Consider the following 21,651-nt stretch of genomic DNA (forward strand, 5'->3'; position numbering starts at 1 on the left):
TGTCTCCTACTTTGACAATACCAATGAATGGATTATTGACAGTGGTTGTTCTCACCACATGACTGGTGACCGGAGAAAGTTTCTATCTCTGGAAGAGTGTGATGGAGGTGTAGTCCGATTTGGTAATGATGCACCTTGTATGGTAAAAAGAAAAGGGTCCATCTCTTTAAATGGAAAAAGCAGTGCTAGTAATGTGTATTGGGTAGAAGGTCTCAGACATAACCTTCTGAGTGTTGCTTAGCTGAATGATAATGGACTCACTCTGGAATTCAAGGATGGAGTATGCAAAATACAAGGAAAGAGTGGTGAACTGATGGCCACCAGTATGCAGACCAAAGGTAACCTATTTTAGTTAAATGCAAATATCAACCAATGTCTAATGGCTAAGTATGATGACAATTGGATATGGCATAGGAGACTCTGCCATGTAAATTTTGATAACATTGTGAAGGCCAGTAAGATCAAGGCAATTAGAGGATTGTCTATGCTGAACAAACCGGAGAATCCTATGTGTGGAGAATGTCAACGGAGAATGTCAACTGGGGAAAATGTCTTCCTCAACCTTCAAAGGTAAATCTTTCACATCAGATAATTTACTTGATCTTGTGCATACTGATTTGTGTGGTCCTATGAAAACTGGGAGTGTTCAGGGAGATAGGTACTTTATGATTCTTACTAATGATTTCTCAAGAATAATGTGGGTCACATTCTTGAAAGACAAGTCTAAAGCTTTTGGAAAGTTCAAAGCCTTCAGAGCATTGGTTGAAAAAGATAGTGGTAAGAGAATCAAATGCCTTAGAACCGATCAAGGAGGTGAGTTCGCCTCTAGAGAATTCAATAAATACTGTGAAGAGAATGGCATCAAGAGGCAACTATCTACCCCCCGAACTCCACAACAGAATGGCCTAGTAGAAAGGAACAACCGGACTGTAGTTGAAGCAGTCAGAACAATGCTGATTCAAGGAAAGGTTGCTCACACTTTTTGGAGAGAAGCAGTGAGCACTACAGTCTACATTATGAAGCGGGTACTCATCAAGAAAGGTAAGGATAAAACACCTTATGAGTATTGGACCGGTAAGACTCCTATAGTAAGCTACTTTAGAGTGATTGGTAGCAAGTGTTATATCAAGAGGAGTGAAGACCAGAGCAAGTTTGATGCAAAATGTGATGAGGGAATATTCCTAGGATATTCCACCAAGAGCAAAGATCTCAAGTGTTTTAACAATAGGACTCAGAGAATTGTTGAAAGTATCAATATTGGAGTTGATGAAACCTTTGAGAAACCTGAGAAAACCGACAATGAGCAAATGGTAGATGAACTGGTTGTAACCTTCTTGGAACCGGTTGCAAAATAGCCTAGTACCAGTAACAGTGCTCCTACATCGGTAGATGTCAATGCTGATGAAGATGAGGATGAAGAGGAAAAGCAAGAGGAAACAGCTAAGATCATTCCCAGGTATGTAAAGTTGAATCATGATCCAAAGCAGATCATAGGAGATAAGGATGCAAGAATTCTTACAAGAAGAAAGGTCAGAGAAAACTCTTGCATGATCTCTGAATTTGAGCCTAAAACATTTAAAGAGGCACATAAAGATGAAGACTGGATCAAGGCTATGGAAGAGGAACTTGACTAGATAGAAAAGAATGGTACATGGTCTATGGTACCTAGACCTGAGCATAAAAATGTTATTGGCACCAAATGGTTTTTCAGAAACAAGCTGAATGAAGATGAAACAATGGTAAGAAACAAAGCCAGATTGGTGTGTAAGGGATATGCTCAAGAAGAAGGAGAAGAGTATGGAGAAACCTTTGCTCCAGTAGCTAGATTGGAAGGAGTTTGAATGCTTCTTGCATATGTAGCCTTCAAGGGATTCAAAGTATATCAGATGGATGTAAAATCAGCATTCCTGAATGGAATACTTGAAGAGGAGGTGTATATAGAGCAACCAGATGGGTTCGCCCTATCAGAAGACAGTGACATGGTGTGTAGGCTACATAAAGCCTTGTATGGATTGAAACAGGCACCTAGAGCATGGTATGAACGTTTACATTCCCATCTTGTGAAGATTGGATTTGAAAGAACAAGTGAAGATACCAATATCTATCTGAAGTCAGAAGGAGATCAGATTCTGATCTGTGAAGTATTTGTTGATGACATAATCTTTGGTGGAGATGACAAGATGAGTCATGATTTTGCAGATGAGATGAAGAAGAAATTTGAGTTGTCACTTATTAGAGAGATTAAGTTCTTCATTGGACTACATAATCAACAAATGAAAGATGGTATCTTTATCACTCAGTCCAAGTATGTCAAAGATGTGTTGAAGACCTTTAGCATGGAAGACTACAAACCGGTTGGTACACCAATGGTGATCGGTTGTAAATTGTCAAAAGAAGATGACTCGGCATTGGTAAATGAAAAGAAATACCGATCAATGATTGGTAAGTTGCACTATGTAGTACACAGCAGACCGGACATTGCATATGTAGTGGGCATTGCTGCACGGTTTCAGAAAAGTCCAAGAGAATCCCACTTAGTAGCAGTCAAGTGAATTCTTAAATATCTGAAGGGAACTATTGACTATGGATTGTGGTATCCATACAATAATGATTTCAATCTCAGTGTGTTTACAGATGCCGATTGAGCTGGTAATGTGGACGACCAGAAGAGCACAACCGGTGGAGCATTCTTTCTTGGTGGTAGACTGGTTTCATGGATGAGTAAGAAGCGGAGTTGTATGTCTCAGTCTACAGCAGAAGTAGAATATGTAGCAGCATTTATGAATTGCATTCAGACAATTTGGATGAAGCATGTACTAACTCGTTTCAAAGTCCCTGTATTTGAACTGGTGAGCATATTTTGTGATAACACAAGTGCAATTAATATTTCCAAGAATCCGGTATTGCATGCTAGAACCAAGCACTTTGAGCTCAAGTATTATTTCTTGAGGGAGAAAGTTCAGAACAAAGAGGTTGTATTGGAACATGTTTCAAGTAAGGAGCAGTTAGTAGACATATTCACCAAGCCTCTACCGAAGGCTACATTTACCTATTTAAGAGGTGAATTAGGGGTGCTGTCCCTTCAAGAGGTGAACTAAAGGTATGTGCTCCACATCAGTCGGGTATTGCATTATCAAATCTTTTCAGGATTGGTGTGTTGAAGGATGCTACTCCTCAGGGGGAGCAACATAGTGGAACAGGGAAGTCTGTGCCTCCACTTTGACATTTTTGTCAAAGGGAGAGAAGATGTGAAGCGGAGAAGATATATGCAGTATTAAGGAGAAGATGTGAAGCGGAGATATATCTTTGTATATTGCCATCAATGTCAAAGGGGGAGATTGTTGGCATATGTGCAGAGTTTGATCACATGATGATATTGTATGTTGTCATTGATATCAATATGTTGAAGTATGAACCGGTATATTGAAGTTAGCAAACTGACAAGCGAATCGATATGATGATGTGAACCGGTATATGTGAAAAAGTAAAGCGGTATGTTTGTTCAAGTGAACCGGCATGTTGGAAAGTGAACTGGTATATGGAAAGTTTTGTATCGGGGTTTCATTTGGTATGACTACCGGTTGGTAGTCTCAGCTTCAGGGTTTCCGGTTGATGCATTCCAAGTCTGTGTGATTCGACCGACGATATTCTATGATGAGTTAGCATTGAAATGGAGATCAGATCATGTTGCCACGTCAGCCTTATGCATGTGAAGGATTTCCTTGAGGATCTTGCATGAAGAAGATTGATCCTATCTACCTTGGGAATGTGCGAAGTCTCAGTAAATGGTGGAGAGCGCGTGATGGGTTATCAACTTCCAGAAGTGGCAAAGAACGAACGATGAAGATCGTCTTGAGATCTGTTCAAGACTCTTTTATTCAATGCAATGTATTTGAACGGTCAGGATTGGACTGACTGTATTGATAACCTAAATGTTTAGGGTTTAGGGTTTATGCTACCGACCAATCTGTTTCCTATAAGGTCGATGATGATTTGCATTGTGAAGTTGTTGGCAAATGTTATGTGTGTATCCAAGTGAAGTGATACTTGATTCTTGCCAGACCGGAAAAGTGTGTTGATACTTGCAGAGTGTGATTGCAAAAGCAAAGGAACTAAAGTGGATCTGCCTTGGCATTTAGTGTTGTTATCAGATTAGTGTATTACCTGTTGTCTTCTAACCATTTCAGCAGTTGGAAAATCCCTTAACCGAGTAGCTTTAACAGGCTTTGTGTAAATCCTTACAGGGTGACTCAAATCAATGAGTTCTTCAAATCCTCTTGCGAGGTAACCTTTAATAGGGTTCTAACCTTTAACCAGGTATTTAGCCATCCCTTAACCGGGTGATCCCTAGTAGGATCGGTTCTTAGCAAAACCTATTGTAGAGTCCTTAACCGGATTAGGCTCCTAACAGAGCGGACTTCAGAAGAGTTCAAAGAACAACTTGTGGGTATTCATCCCCACCGTGGTTTTTCCCAGTTGGGTCTCCATGTGAAAAATCAGTGTGTCATGTGTGATGCTTTTTCATGTGATGATTAGTATTTTGTGTTAAGTGGTAATGCATGTTGATCCAGTGGTCTTTATATTTCTGATGTATTACTTGTTTATGCATATGGGTGAAGTGGAAAGGAGATATTAGGTATGGTGAAGATCTAAGTGTTACCGGTTTATGTCTTTCATAGTCATACTGTGTTTTACCGGTAGTACCTTGTTTTAGATCAGTGATACTGTTTACCAGTTAGTTCAATCTTTGCAGTCAAAATGGTTTAAGGAAATTTTTGTCTATATTGATTCACTCCCCCCCCCCTCTCAGTATCTGTTGAGTAGTTATTGTTTATCATTATTCATCACTCCACTCATATGATGTGAGCATCCACTATCAATTACCCATTCATCCTTGTCTTCAACTTTTGCTACTAGGGTCTTTTCTTCATTCATGATAGCTAGTTCTGGTTCATCTTCCTTTAAAGCATAGAACACTCATTCCTTTCTATTTCTGGATCCACTAGCAGAGCCTTCTGTTGGTTCATCCCCAGAGTCATCACTTACTCCTTCCTCATCCGCTATGTAGCATTGTTTACTTTTCTTAAATCTATATCTATTCTGGTTTGGCTTAAATGATTTATTAACTCTCTCTTCAAATATTGCATTCATTTTAGGACATCTAGATGCAAAATGACCAATCTTATTACATGCAAAACATTTAAAAGGTACTTTTCCTTCATACTTACTTCGTGTTTGTCCTTTAGGTACTCTTCTAGCAAATAAGGCTTCAAGTTGCTGAAATTCTTCATTTTCTTTCCTCATATCTTCCAATTCTTTTGCATATAAGGCTTTCCAATCACTTTTGTTGGTAGATGATGATGCATGAAAAGCAGGTTCAGAATTTGCATCTCCAGAAGATCCAAATTCTTGAAGCTCAAAAGCAGATAATTTCCCAATCAGAATGTCTCTGTTAACTGAAGTGTTTGCCATTGTTCTTAGCTCATTAATTGCAGTTGCCTTCATCTTGTAAGTCGGTGGAAGGGCTCTCAAGACTTTGGAAACTATTTCATCTTCACTCAGAGATCCTCCACAACATTGAATTCCCATAACAATCTCATTTACTCTTTCCATAAACACAACAATTATTTCATTATCTTCCATCTTCAAGTTTTCATATCTTACCCAGTAACCATCAAGTTTAGCAATTTTGACAGTAGGATCACCTTCATTCAGAGTTTGCAGTTTATCCCACATAACCTTTGTCGATGATTTATTAGTTAATCTCATGATTTGCTTATCAGTAAGTGCACACAAGAGGGCTTCTCTAGTTTTGTAATCATTTTCAATATTCTTATCCAAGTCTGCAGGAGCAGGATTGTTAGATGTCAGATCATAAGGTGTATATCCTTTCTCAGTGATCTCCCAAATATCCTTGCCAAGACATCTAAGATGAGTCTTCATTCAAATTTTTCATATCCCATAATTTGTTCCATCAAGCTTAGGGATTTCTCTTCTGAAAAATAGTTGTTAGTGGATTTGAAGTGTTAGCTGCCATAGGATCTACCTCAAGCGGTTAAGCTTCTGCAAAAGAGGACCAAAATTTTGATACCAATTGTTAGGATAACCGGTGAACAACTAAGAGGGGGGGTGAATCAGTTGTTGACAAATTATATCAATTAATCCACTTAATAACCTTTAACTGGATCACATAAACATTAAGTACCAGAATAACAAAAATAGATACTGGTAAGCAATAAAACTTAGCAATGAAATAGATAATCAACACAATGCAACCATACCACATAACACCATGATTTGTACGTGAAAAAATCGGAAAGGGAAAAACCACGGTGAGAAGCCTACCCTTAGTCAGATGATACTTCTACAGAAAGTATGTGATACAATGAGGGGCCTGCACACGCCGGAAGACACACTGCCTAGAGTGTACTGCTCATTACAAAAGAGTATCACTGACTACAAAGAGGTAATAACCATCTCAAGATAAATGGACAACAATCCAAAATAATGAACTGCCAGAAATAGCATCTACCATGCCTGATTACAGTCTCGGTTAAGGTCAATACCGGAGGCCTTTGACCTTTTCCTTAATCCCAATTCGATCACCTATGATCGATCAAATTTCCTTCGCATATGATATTACATTTCATGACCACAAACATATTTTCTACAATGAGATCTTACATCATTTTATACCAACCTTAAGGCCTAAACCAATTAGGTCGGCCACTTGAAAGATATTACAATAAGATCATTACATACATCCATATTACAATGATATGCCATGTCAGCTTAAGACCAAAACAACAATAATCAATCCATAAATCATCCCGGTAACATGTAGAGAACACGTTAACATGATATCGGTCCATAACCTAGATAGCCACCAGACCTATTCTGGGTCCACCACGCCAAAGCAATGTCTTCAATTAGTTGAGGCACAATCAAAGAACATCTTTAGCATCCTGAAATCCATCTAGAAGCCACACCAACACCACTTATGCATCCTGTCAATATTTCTCAGTGAAAGCTTTGTCAGTTAAACCTTAAACCAATGCTGGTAAGGGTTTACAAGAGTGTATAATAGCATTCGATTAACAAGTCAATACCAACTGACCAAAACATGCTCTAGAATCATGTAACACATAAAACCAAACATACTATATTGATCCAAACATGCCGGAAGTGTCCAATAGATAGTCTCTTCTGTCGATAACACAAGATCTTCTACTGGTAACCAAAACTTGTTTGTCGGTAACCAAAACCATAATAGCTAGTGTTGACATCAATGACAAAACATCAATGCAACACATAATCAATTCATCCATATTTCCAACAATAACAACAAATGCAAGAAAAATCCTTATAGCATCTGTCCTAGCTATCGTAGCAAAAGTCTCTTCAAAATTTATACCTTCAACTTGTGAGTAACCTTTACAAACCAATCTTGTCTTGTTCCTTGTGACTTTTCCATCTTCATTCAACTTATTCCGGAAAACCCACTTTGTTCCTATCATATTCTTGTCCACTAGTTTAGGTACCAATTCCCATGTTTGATTCTTTTCAATTTGATTTAGCTCCTTTTCGATAGGTTTCATCTAATCTTCATTATTACTAGCTTCTACAAAAAAAATTAGCTTCACTTGATGTAAAAAAATAGAATTTTTCTTGTTCACTAGTCTCAACAAGTCTTCTTCTTGTTTGAACACCTTTGTCTTTGTCTCCATGATCTGATCTTCCAAATGGTTCTTTTGCACATACTTTGTAGGTGTCTTAGGTGCTTGTCCAAGTTCCTTCTCTTCTTCATTTATCTCTTCTTTGTCTTCCAAAGCTTTCTTTTCTTTAGCAATAACATGAATATCTTCTATGTCAACCTCAGGTTTAGGTGCAACATGATTTCACTCTTCACTCACTTTGACATCCATACTTTCCACAATTTTCTTTAGCCTTTTGTTGAAACATCAATAAGCCTTTCTCTTTGTAGAGTATCCCAAGAATATTCCTTCATATGATCTTGCATCAAACTTTTCCAAGTCTTCTTCATCTCTTATTATATAGCACTTGCTTCCAAAAATTATGAAATATTTGACATTAGGTGGCTTTCCATGGCATAGCTCATAAGGTGTCTTTGTATGATTTACTCTTACTTGTACCTTGTTAGGAATATATACAAGAATATGCACAACTTCTTTCCAATACACATTAGGCAGCTTTACATCTTTTAACATAGTTTTAGACATCTCAACAATAGTCTTATTCTTCCTTTCAACAACTCTACTTGGTTGAGGAGTTCTAGGTGTAGATATTTGCCTTCTAATACCATGTTCTTCACAAAATCTATCAAATTCATTTGATGTAAACTCTCCTTCTCTATCAAATCTCAGAGCCTTGATTTTAGCATCTATTTGATTCTCAACCATAAATTCGAATATATCTTAAATCTATCAAACACTTCAAACTTTTCTTTTAAGAAGGTAACCCATGTCATTCTAGAATAATCATCAATAAGCAATATAAAATACCTTTCACCATTTAGTCCTCTTGTCCTTGTAGGTCCACGTATTTGTATGAAACAATTCCAAGGGCCTTGTAATAGAATATTCCTTGTTCTTGAATTTGTTCCTTATTTGCTTTTTAATCTAACATTTCTTGCACATTGCATTAGTAGGTTTGATAGTATTTGGTAAATCTCTCACAACATGATTTGAATTGATCTTCACCATGTTGTTAAAGTTAACATGTCCCAACCTTTTGTGCCATAACCAACATTCATTGCTTTGTGTCAACAAACAACTTTTTCCTCTGTTTTCCTTCACATAGTAGGCATTGACATTTGTTCTTATGCCTTCTCCAACAAATCCTTTAGAACCTTCTTTTTTTATTTCACTTTCGGATCCATGAAATATGAGCTAGTAGTCTTTATTACACATCTCACTCACACTCAAAAGATTATGTCTCGGACCTTTAACATAATAAACATCATCTGTCTTATGTTTATAATCAATAGTTATCATTCATTTACCATAGATAGGTGTAACATCCTCACCAACAAACTTTATTGATCCACCATCATACTTTTCAAAGTCTATGTACTTCTTTTTGTCACCTGTCAAATGATTTGAACATCTAGAATCAATTATCCAAGTTTTAGGTTTCACTTTTGCACGCAGTGGTCTCCATAGTCATTGAACTTTCACTGTTATTCTCATCATACAAAGCACCGGACCTTTCACTATCTTTTTCTTCTATGGCTAAAAACAATGATTCTTCATTTGAATCATCACCATCTTCATCTTTAGAGGAGTAGGTTTCCATTGAAAAATAACTCCTTTTAGGCTTATCTCTGTCATCTACTCTTTTGTTTCTGTCATCTCTCCTATAATTATCTTTGCTCTTGTTATTATCATCTAACCTCTTTTAGTTGTCCTCCTTGAAAGTACATCTAGAAGCATAATGACCAATTATTCCACAATTAAAACTTTGGGGATGTCAAATTTTTAGGGATGTTTATGCTAGGAGGACAAGTTCGACGATGATGAAAGTATAGAGAAGTTTGAAAGAATGACAAACCATTCCGAGCTTTGGCGACTAGGAAGACCATAAAAAGGGATGCTTAAAGAAGAAAGGGAATGAGAGAACCATCGACGACCTAATGGATCAACAAACACAGTTTCTAGCAAAGAATACGCATCAAACTTTGACAAACAGGAATGCAAGAAAATGCATACCAAGAAGGCAAGGGTGTAAAGGGAATACCAAAGCCTCCAACTCAAGAACACTTAGACATAATAGGTTTCAAACTTCGGGGATGAGGGAAACCATTAGGAAGTAGGAGAATAAGGGAACCACCAAAATCTGATGTCTAGAAAACACAACACTCAAGCAGCTATACTCTTTGGACTTCAGGGAATCAGGGAGCTTTTACAATGGTAGGGAAGTAAGGAAGATGTTGATAGCCCAGAGGTCTGAAAATTTACACTTGACCAACTTTTTTACAAGGTTCAAGGCAGGGAGTCGAAGCTGATAGAAATAGCATGATGACAAAAGCAATTGTAAAACTTTGAAACTCCAGCAAGTCGAACACTCAATCAAATTCGAGATCCTAAATCTTGTATCATTACTAATTGGGTCGCTCGTAAATGGGTCATTGAAAGCTGCAATCCACTTGTGTAATGATGAACGATATTTCATTTATAATATCTTCTGAATGCTTTATAAAAGTCTAAGGAACGTTTCCCTCAAAGAGAGAAGTTGGAAGTTTAAAAGATTAGGAGCATTACAACTTACTATGTTCATGACCCCAGATTCAAAACTTTCAAAGAAGATAAAACGTTGAAATATGTGCATGTAAGCATTTCCTTTCAGAGAAGGGATGTGAGCCTTCATTTTTGACCTTTGTCCTGACAACTTTGTCAATGAAAAAGAAGTCAAAAATAGACATGGAAGGTTCCCAAAACGTTGAATAATAAAAATTGGCAGGTTTAAAATGTCATCACAGCAGAAGAAAAAAATCTGGCAGGTCTAAAAAGTCATCAATAAAATTAAATTTGTAAAATGGGACCTATAAGGTTGTCCCAGAAGATGAATTGTCAAGCAAAAGCAGAAATGCTTCTAGAGTTAGAAAACAGAACACAAACACAATCATGACGACATATTACTGCCAAGAACTATTAAACAGAGAAAACGTAACATGGGAAAGGCATTTCCATCCACAGACTGTAACCTGTAATTAACCAAGCCGCTAAGAGCTCCATGTTACCCCTAAGCCTTATATAAGCTTTTTCTCGAGGTCAAAGTAACATCTTACTTCAAAGATTCTCTTTCTTTCCTTTTTCTTACGTTGAAATAGTTATTATGAAACCCTTCCTTCCTTTTTCTTATGTGGAAATGGTTATTATGAGATTCTTTCTTTTCTCATGTGGAAATGGTGGTCATGAGATAGTAGTTGTGAGATCCTTACTTCTTTTCTCATGTGAAAAATGGTTATTATGAGATCCATTTTTTTTCTTATGTAAAAATGGTGGTGATGAGATCCATTCGTTGTTATCTGTATAATGCGAAAAGGCAATTATGAGGTCCTTGCTCTGTCTATGTGGGGTTTCATGCTTTCCTAATTACAATGCAAAAGAACCATTAAAACAAACAAGGTTGGGTTATCTCGCCCTTAAATCAGCCAAAACATGATATGCCTCTTATTAGCCAGCACAAGAATAGGGGAACATTCATTCAATCAGTCCATTTTGCAAGTTGTTTTGTCAAATCCTCTTATTTTCTTAAAATCTACAACAAAATCCATAATGCAATTAAAAACCCAAAGTATTTATGAGTTCATTCATGTAGTTTGAGCTGTTATTTGAATTATGATACATCTGTGGTTGCAGTCTGTTACTTTGACTCGGTTTTTTAGTGTATAAATATTGTAACTTTCATCTTATAACATCGTCCAAAGTCTAGAATGCACTTGCAGAACTGGAGGGGCCAGTTAAAATGCCATCAACATTTGAGAATCAAGAAGAAGAAAAAGAACTTACATTTCTTATGTTGAGATAAGCAGTGCAACCAGTTTCTGGCAATATATGGAAAGCCCTAAAAATATTAGCGCTTCCACCTTTAAACAATTTAACAGACTGCTTTTGTACTCTTAAATATAAGTAAAGCCCCCAAGCTTTTGCTGCTCCATAGGATGCAATTGCTATTTTGTTGGGTCGTATAGAACTATGAGATGCCAACAATTTAATCTTATAATCCACAAACTGAATCTGAACACTAAAACACACTTACCTGACTGCTAAAACTCACAAAACATGCATCAATGTATGGGCCTTTGGAGATCAGACAGTGGTCATAAGTAAGGCCTCAAACAAAGAGATAATTACTGAAAACAGCAGAAGTTCTAGAAAACACAAAACCCTTACAGAGCATTACGATCAAACCCACATGAGGCTTGTTTCTAATCTGGAATGGAACCCCTAGGAGTGTACAAAGGTGAGTACAATTTGGGTCTTATTTCCTCCAGTTGTCTGATCACCTCTTTGATATCTGGCCTAGCAGTAGGGGAAGGTGCACAGCAGCCCATTGCAAGTCGAAGAGCCTGAATCAACCCATCATCAGCCGGGCTCCTCAACCCCTTCAAAATTTCAGCATCGAAAATCTGTGTTGTTCTCTCCTCAAGCACTGCATCTTTTACAATGCTGGGCAAGTCAACAATTTCATTTGTGACAGAGGCATTGGTACCTGGCCTCTTACCCATCAATATTTCCAAAAGTAGAATGCCAAAGCTGTAGATATCAGTCTTGGTGTTAGCCCTCTTCATCTTCTGAAGTTCAGGAGCCTTGTAGCCTTCTAGGCTTGAAGCTTCCATCATCTCAGCTGCGGCAGAGGGACTCATAAGCCTGTCCAATCCATAATCTGTGAGATGGGATACATAGTATTCGTCAACCAAAACATTCTTTGATTTGAGATTTCCATGAATTATGGGTGTTTCAAGTCCTGAATGAAGATGGGCCAACCCTCTAGCTGCTCCAAGGGCAATCTTGTGTCTTCTAGCCCAGTTCAAAGTCTGCCTGCCTGCACTGTGAAGAAGATCAGCCAGGCTTCCTTTGGGTATGTAATCATAAGCCAACAACTTCTCCCCTCTCTGACCTTCATAGTACGCCCTTAGAGGAACAAGGTTTTCATGCCTGAGTCGTCCAAAATCATTTATAGCCGGCAAGAATGATTCCAAGTCCTTGGCTGTGCCTTCTCTAAGCAATCTAAGCACAATTGTTCCTCCCTGAGCTAGCTTTGCTTTATACAGAGTGCCATAACTTGTCTTGCTCAACACTTGCCCAGTTGCATTGAGAACATCATCAACTGTCAGATGCTCCCCACCTTCAAACAACACCAATCTGCCCTCTCCACTCTCTTCTTCCTCAAATTCATTAATAAATTCTCCTTTTATCTTCCTATCCTTAGAGGTACCCAATGCAATCAAAACAGATACTGCAACAACCATGAAAGCCATCAGACCAATAACAATACCGGCCACAGCCCCAGGGCTTAATCTAGAATGATTCCCACCGCCCTGATTTGAAGTCTGGATTACTGAACAGGCTTGCAGAGGACTCCCACACAGAGAAGGACTGTTACCCACAAAATCATTCTGGCTAAAATTCTGAGAAAAACTGGGTATAGTACCAGTGAGATTATTATATGCCAAATTCAGCGTAGTGAGGCTCATATTAGCAAGGGCCGCTGGGATTGTTCCAGATAAAGAATTGTTGCTGAGGTCCAGGTAACGGAGGCCACTGAATTGAGAAAGGAAAGTGGGTACAGAGCCTTCAAGATGGTTAATGCTTAAGTCAATCTTTTGCAAAGTTGGGCATGTCTCATTTAGCAAGGCTGGATCTGGAATTGAACCACCAAGATCATTATGATCAAGGTCAAGCTCAACCAGCTGGTTACATAGGTTCCATATTGAAGGCGGAATAGTACCATTGAGCTGATTCTGCCTCAATGACAGGACAGCAAGGTTCTGACTGTTGCCAAGTTCCAACGGTATTGGGCCTTTAAGCATGTTAACATTCAAATAAAGCTCCTGCAAACTAGACAACTTGGCCAGTTCTCTGGGTATTGTTCCTGTTAGCCCAGCTGCAGGAAGTTTGATACTGTAGACAAAAATAGAAGGATCTCTATAAAGGGTGAGATTTGATCTTACCAGTGATGTATTGCACTGCAATAATGTATTACCTTGCTTTGCCCATTGGATGCCCCTCCATTGGCAGATTGGACTGGATGCATTCCATGTTGAAAGCAGAAAGTTATCATCATCCCCCAGAGTGCCCTTCAAACTCAGTAACAGAATTCCATCACTTGTAACCTGAGCAAATGTTAGCAGAAAACAAGGCATCCAAGACAAGATGGAGCAGACCAGAAAAAGTTTAAAGGCCATGGAGGGCTCTGAAACTCTCAGACTCAGACAAAATGGGGTAAAATATATGTGCTTTACAGTATTTCAGAAGACTGTATCTATCAGAAGAAGTGTATTTTTTATCCTTCTACAAAGGACTGTACTGAAAACACAGTACAACATGGCCTCTCTTCCCATCTGATTGCTTTGCAATACAATGATTTAAAGGTGAAATTTTGCATGGTATTTAAAATCATTGTTCTGTGCTATATTAGTTGTGTATATGTTTATTTTATGTATATATGCCCCAGTTGACGGCTTGAATATGAACATACACATTCCTTGGTGGCGGGCGGGTGTTAAACACATGACCTTGGACCCGAAGCAATTTCTTTGTATTACATAAGGAAAATGGCATCTACATTTATAAAATATAATTCGAAGTTCATTAAATTTTCTAGTTGGTTGGTGGATAACTGTGAAAAAGTCTAGAAGTTTGAACTTTTATAGAGACCCCATCCCTTGGTAGCAACATCTAGATTTAATTTCCCAATACATTTATGTCTTATTTGATGAATTTGAATTTTTTATGGGGTTAAGGGCTTTGAACTATATTCACCTTGATTACTATTTTTTTCAAAAACATATGGCTGACTTCTTTTGAATGAAGATATGGAACTTGTTTGTTGTAGAACATAGACAAAACAATGATTTTAAGCAAGGGTTTTGGTAGGTTTAATGGTCTAATTTGATACTATTAGTGGTTTCATAAGTAAAAGTTTTGTTTTATATTAAGATTCTTTTAGAAAATGAGTTCTTATGAGGTAGTTGGTATGGTTTTTTATAATAATTTTTAAAATAGATTGTTTAAGGTTAATTAGTGAAAATGTTTTAAATGAGGGACAAAAGATTTGGATATAAAACAAAATATCAAATTGGATGAATAAATCTTTAAATGCATGTCCAAATTAACAAATAGATAAAAATATTTGTTATGGATAAATTTTACAAGTCTAATATAGAGAAAGGCATTAAGGAGAAATATGAAATATTATCTTGATGAATTGAACTCCATGTGCAATCATCACCAAAAAGCCTATAGAGGGACAAATATCATATGAAGAGAAAATATATTCATAGTATGAGTGATGACTAACTTGTGTGATCTTTGATGTGAAATAGGTAGATAGAATAAGTTAAAAGAAGAATAGAGGGAGAGGATATGTGTTTTGAACTACTAAGGTCGTTGAGTCAAACAAACACTCTATGGTAGAGTGTGAGGCTCATAGCAATATTTAGGTCAAATAAGCAAATATTTTAGTAGCAATTTCTATACATGGTTTATCCAAAGTGGAGAAGGTTGAGAAAACAAGGGAGCTTATTATCGAAATAAATAACAAAATATCAATAGTCCAAAAAGATAAAATGACTAGGTCAATAATTTCGTAGGTTGTCTTTGGGCTCATGAGCCTATTAAACCTTCTATTCTATTCTAACCATGCTAATATCTATTTAGTTTTTATACACATTTTGATGGAGTGACTTCTACAATTATATATTGATACTTGGAACACTCTTGTGGTAAGTTTGGTTCATTCCCTAATTCTTGTGTAGTCTTATCCATTGTCACTTATCTCTATACATTTGACTTAACCCTATGCCTATTTTATACACATTTATAGATAGTTGTCATCATTCACCATTTGTTGCACACACATCCATACGTGCAATCCAACCTAGAGATATTCACTTTCTTGTCCTTAGATAATCTTGCAACATTAGGGTTTGATCTTGATAAGTTTGAAATTAACCCCAGTTGTTTAAATCTTCAAATTCAATTTTTTTTATTGCATTTTTCTAAATAGTCATTATGAGCCAACTTGGTATGCATTTACTCAACTTATTATGTCTTGTTATTTAAAGACATTAAATTAAGAATTAATTCAAATGAAACTATAAGGTAAAATCAAACATTAAGGTTGTCTTCAAATAATTGCTTCAAGTTATAAAGTTAGTCTAACTAGGGAGTTGACCTAGGAGAACTTGACCCTAATGATCTAGTTGTTGGAATCCAAGAACACTGAGAGGGGGGGTGAATCAGTGTTCTACCAGAATGATCAATTTTAACCTTATTAAAACATGCATTTATTAACTGGTAAACTAGTACATATAAGATTAAAAGAAGTAAAGCAACCAATAAGCCAATCAAACAAATGAAAACCATAACACAGATAATTATACGTGGAAAACCTCAAAGAGGAAAAACTATGGTGGGATTTGTGACCCACAATATCAATCCACTGGCCATATGAAAAGATATTACAAAATATGGGGGCCTGCACATGTAGGAAGGCTTACAGCCTAGAGCACATTGCTCATCACAAAAGGAGTCTCACTGACTACATAAAAATCCAGACTACAATTTGGAACAATGAGTGAGCTGCAATGATAGCATCTCCTATGCCTGAATACAGTTCCAAATAAAGCTATGTCTATTATGGTTCTAATACCCTAAACCCTTACCAGAATAACCTCTTACATAATCAACATTCCTCGCATTACAAATATCTCTCTCACACTCATATTACATTCTCCTATATCAAAAATGATCTAATCAACTGACCTATATACCCTTACAATCCTTCATGCCTTATGTCGGCTTACATAGATAATTACAAAGTGAATATAAATGTCAGTTCAATTACATATACACATAAATATCAAAATCAATTGTCGATTGTCGGATCTCTCAAAATGATATCGGCCTCCAATACTTGTATCCCGATGAAGTCATTTCAGCCTGCAATGCGGATACCCAAACAATTTCTCCTACCGGTGAAGATACCTGTCGGTGCAGATGTTGGTGAAGTGTCTGCCGGTAAACAACCAAACCAAAATATGAAAGCCGGAACATGTTTCCATCAATGACAACATATTGAAACCAATCAAATGAGTGTCAATTTCTAACAATCTACCCCTTGGGCATTGATGGCAACACTCATGTGAAAAATGATAATGGTTTCCATTTGTCGGTTTCACTTTGAGACTACTCCCCCTGAGCTGAATATCCATCTGTGATCATGACCTAAACAAAATACTCCATATCTCCCAATGTCAAGAATATTTTTTTCACCTTTGACATCAATACCAAAACATTACCAAAAACTGGGACGAAGAATGAAAGTCTGTACAGAATGTCCCAAAACACCTTACCCAAGATGAATATATTTGAAAATTTTCGGATAGGCTTTCTCCAAATGCTCTAGATAGGTACACCAACCTAATTTGAGTGTGCAGAAAACAAATACAAGTCCATTAAGCATATGGGCATATGACTCTTTATCATTAAATCCTATCGGTGTGGGCTTACCAACCAAATCAATGCACTCCTTCTTATGTACACTCAAAGAGTCCAACCGGGGACTCACCAATCCTCTAAGACCTCTAGCTCTCCTTATAATTTTATCTTTATCCCTCTCAAGAGTTGAAACTTGAGCTTCCAATACCAAAATCTGGCCATCAATAGATGTTGTCAAAGAATTTGAACCATCAAAAGAAATAACTATACCTACAACCTTCTCCTGAGTATCCTTAATCCTTTTATCTAAATCTACTATAAGTAAACCTGTGTTACAACATACTCTGTAAATATTAGTACATTGCCTCAAATCATTAACAATCAATTTCAACTTATCAGTGATCTCCTTCTTCTCCGACTCAATCATTTGATCAAATGTTGCTCTCTTAGTTTGTGTAAACCTCTCCAGTGCATACCGGTTTGATATTTGTTGTAAAGATTGAAAGTCCTTAGAAATGTGCTCTATGATTATTTTAAGCTTGCCAGATGGGCTTGCTCCTTTGTCAAATTTGCACTCCTGGACAAGTCTATGCAAAATAGGGATAGACTGATCAATAACTCCTTTGTTCATAGATCCTTCCTTCATCATCTTCTGTGCAACCTCATCATCTTTTGTGCAACCATCATCATGAGCTCAGTAGAACTCATCTCAGTTAAGTGTTTATGTTCTACCTGAGTGGTGTGAATTGACAACAATGATGTGCTCACTACTGGTTTCCTGCAGGATTCCTCTGATAACAATTGTTGGAATCCAAGAACATTGAGAGGGGGGGTGAATCAATGTTCTACCAGAATGATCAATTTTAACCTTATTAAAACATGCATTCACTAACCGATAAACCGGTTCATATAATATTGAAAGTAGTGAAGAAACCAATAAGCCAATCACACAAATGAAAACCATAACACAGAGAATTATCTATGGAAAACCTAAAAGAGGAAAAACCACAGTGGGATTTGTGACCCATAATATCAATCCACTGGCCATATGAAGAGATATTATAAAATATGGGGGCCTACACATGCAGGATGGTTTACAACCTAGAGTACACTGCTCATCACAAAAGGAGTCTCACTGACTACATACAAATCCAGAGTACAATCCAAAAGAATGAGTGAATTGCAATGATAGCACCTCCTATGCCTGAATACAGTTTTGGTTAAAGCTATGTATGTTCTGGTTCTGATACCCTTTACATAATCAACATTCCTAGCATTACAAATATCTCTCTCACTTATATTACATTCTCCTATACCAAAAATAATCTAATCAACTGACCTATATACCCTTACAATCCTTCATGCCTTATGTTGGCTTACATAGATAATTACAAAGTGAATATACATGTCGACTCAATTACATATATACATAAATATCAAAATCAATTTCCCATTGACAGATCTCCCAAAATGATGTCGGCCTCCAATAGTTGTATCTTGATGAAGTCATGTCGGCCTACAATGTTGGTACCCAATGAATTTCTCCTACTGGTGTCGGTGTCGGTGAAGTTTATGTCGGTAAACAACCAAACCAAAATATGAAAGCCAGAACCTATTGCCATTAATGACAACATATTGAAACCAATCAAATGAGTGTCAAATCTCAACAATCTCCCCCTTTGACATTGATGGCAACACTAATTTGAAAAATGATAATGGTTTCCATCTGTCGGTTTCACTTTGAGACTACTCCCCCTAAGCTAAATATCCATCTGTGATCATGATCTAAACAAAATACTCCATACATCCATATCTCTCGATGTCAATAATATATTTTTCACCTATACCTCCCCCTTTGACAATTATGCCGAAAATTAGCAAAAACCGGGACAAAGAATGAAAGTTTGTACAAAGAATGTCCTAGAACACCTTACTGGAGCTGAATATATTTGAAATTTTTTCGATAAGCTTTCTCCAAAATCTCTCGATAGGTATCCCAACCTGATTTGAGTGTGTCAGAACTAGATACAAGTCCATTAGCATATGGTCATATGACTCTTTATCCTTAAGTTCTGTCGGTGTGTGCTTACCAACCAAATCAATGTAATCCTTCTTATCTACACTCAAAGAATCCAATGGGGGACTCACCAATCCTCTAAGACCTCTAGCTCTCCTTATAATTTTATCTTTATCCCTCTCAAGAGCTGAAACTTGAGCTTCCAATACCAAAATCTGACCATCAATAGATGTTGTCAAAGAATTTGAACCATCAAAAGAATTGAGTATATCTAAAATCTTCTCCTGAGTATCCTTAATCCTTTTATCTAAATCTGTTGTAAGTAAACCTGTGTTACAACATACTCTGTAAATATTAGTACATTGCATCAAAGCATTATCAATCAATTTTAACTTATCAGTAATCTCCTTCGTCTCCGACTCAATCATCTGATCAAATGTTTCTCTCTTAGCCTGTGTAAACCTCTCCAATGCTTGTCGGTTTATCTGCTGTAAAGATTGAAAGTCCTTAGAAATGTGCTATGTGATTATTTTAAGCTTGTCGGATGGTCTTCCTCCTTTGTCAAATTTGCACTTTGGGACAAGTCTATGCAAAATATGGATAGACTGATCAATAACTCCTTTGTCCATAGATCCTTCATCATTTTATGTGCAACCATCATCATGAGCTCAGTAGAACTCATCTCAGTTAAGCTTTTGTGTTCTACTTGAGAGGTGTCAATTGACAACAATGATGTGCTCACTACCGGTTCCTTGTTGGATTCCTCTTATACCAATTGTTGGAATCCAAGAACACTAAGAGGGGGGATGAATCAGTGTTCTACTAGAATGATCAATTTTAACCTTATTAAAACATGCATTCACTAACCAGTAAACCGGTACATATAAGATTGAAAGAAGTAAAGCAACCAATAATCCAATCACAAAAATGAAAACCATAACACAGATAATTATATGTGGAAAACCTCAAAGAGGAAAAACCACAGTGGGATTTGTGACCCACAATATCAATCCACTGGCCATATGAAGAGATTTTACAAAATTTGGGGGCTTGCACATGCAGGAAGGCTTACAACCTAGAGCACATTTCTCATCACAAAAGGAGTCTCACTGACTACATACAAATACAGAAAAATGAGTGAACTGCAATGATAGCATCTCCTATGCCTGAATACAACTTTGGTTAAAGCTCTGTCAATTCCGGTTCTAATACCCTAAACCCTTACAGGAACAACCTCTTACATAATCAACATTCCTTGCATTACAAATATATCTCTCTCACTCATATTACATTCTCCTATATCAAAAATGATCTAATCAACTGACCTATATACCCTTACAATCCTTCATGCCTTATGTCAGCTTACATAGATTATTACAAAGTGAATATACATGTCGGCACAATTACATATATACATAAATGTATATCAGGAATTTGGGAAAACATCAAAGCAAATAGGTATTAGGTAACCATAAAGCCAAATTGCAATGAAATAAATCCTAATTACAATCAATACAAGAATTGAAAATAAGACATTCAAAATACATAAAAATCCATCACCAATGTCTCTTCCAATTGACCTCCATTGTCCTTCTTTCTCCTCCAAATAGCGGATTTGTGTGGATCTCACCTACAAGTGCAAAAGCATGAAGCAAGATTGATTTTGATAGCGCGAGGATACTAGAAGCGTGGTTGATTGATTCCATCTTTTGATTGAAGAAACTCATCCAATTTATAGACAAATTGGAGAGAGGACAAGATTAGCATGAAATTGATATTAGAGGCAATTGATTTCAAAAATGGCAAAATTGAGTTAAAGAAAGAAGGTTATGACACCTTCTATGTCATGAATTATGACATATTGCCAATGCAAAGGTTAGAGGACTAAAAGCCTATGACATCTTCCTATGCCAACAATATGACGCATGAGAAATTCATGCTTCCACCAAAGCACAAAAATAGGTAGAGACTAGAGAGAAATTGATTAGGTGGAGATTAAATTTAGCAAATTAGAAAATGAGGTGGAAATTAGGAATTGGGAAAATTAGCAATAAGGTTAGAAATGATGAATTGGAAATTAGGAAATTAGAAAATTAGGTGAATTAATTAATAATTTTTCATTCATTAATTAATTCACAAAAAGAGGGGGAATTAATTAGCCAATTAAATAAATATTTAATTGTGACAAGAAGACTTAGGATAAATAAATAAATTATTTAACCTAAAGGGAAAATGACAAACAATATTAAATGAATAAATCATAAAACCCTAGAAGATGAATTAGAAATGCAAGGACGGCAATTAGATCTTGACAAAAAATAATTGATGTAGGGTCGATTTGATCATGATTCTGACTGACAAAGGACCAGTGTTGATAAATGATTAAAATTGGTTGACAAAAATCAATGACAAATTGACCAAGATTGACAAGGAGATCAAATTGAAAAG

The 21,651-nt window shown here is 36.7% G+C and overlaps 1 protein-coding gene across 1 annotated transcript; it reads right to left on the reverse strand.

Moving 5' to 3' along the window:
* Positions 1–11,512: 11,512 nt before the first annotated feature.
* On the reverse strand, positions 11,513–14,242 carry LOC131062797 (putative kinase-like protein TMKL1). The gene has a single exon (XM_057996531.2). It carries the CDS (start codon positions 13,928–13,930, stop codon positions 11,951–11,953), a length of 1,980 nt encoding a protein of 659 aa, XP_057852514.1. The 5' UTR covers positions 13,931–14,242; the 3' UTR covers positions 11,513–11,950.
* Between the last annotated feature and the right edge of the window lie 7,409 nt (positions 14,243–21,651).

Source organism: Cryptomeria japonica, chromosome 9, assembly GCF_030272615.1.
Source record: "Cryptomeria japonica chromosome 9, Sugi_1.0, whole genome shotgun sequence".
NCBI lineage: Eukaryota > Viridiplantae > Streptophyta > Pinopsida > Cupressales > Cupressaceae > Cryptomeria > Cryptomeria japonica.

Excerpts from the sequence above, each read along its gene's own strand:
- LOC131062797 (XM_057996531.2), bottom strand. The coding sequence starts at position 13,930 with ATGGCCTTTAAACTTTTTCTGGTCTGCTCCATCTTGTCTTGGATGCCT.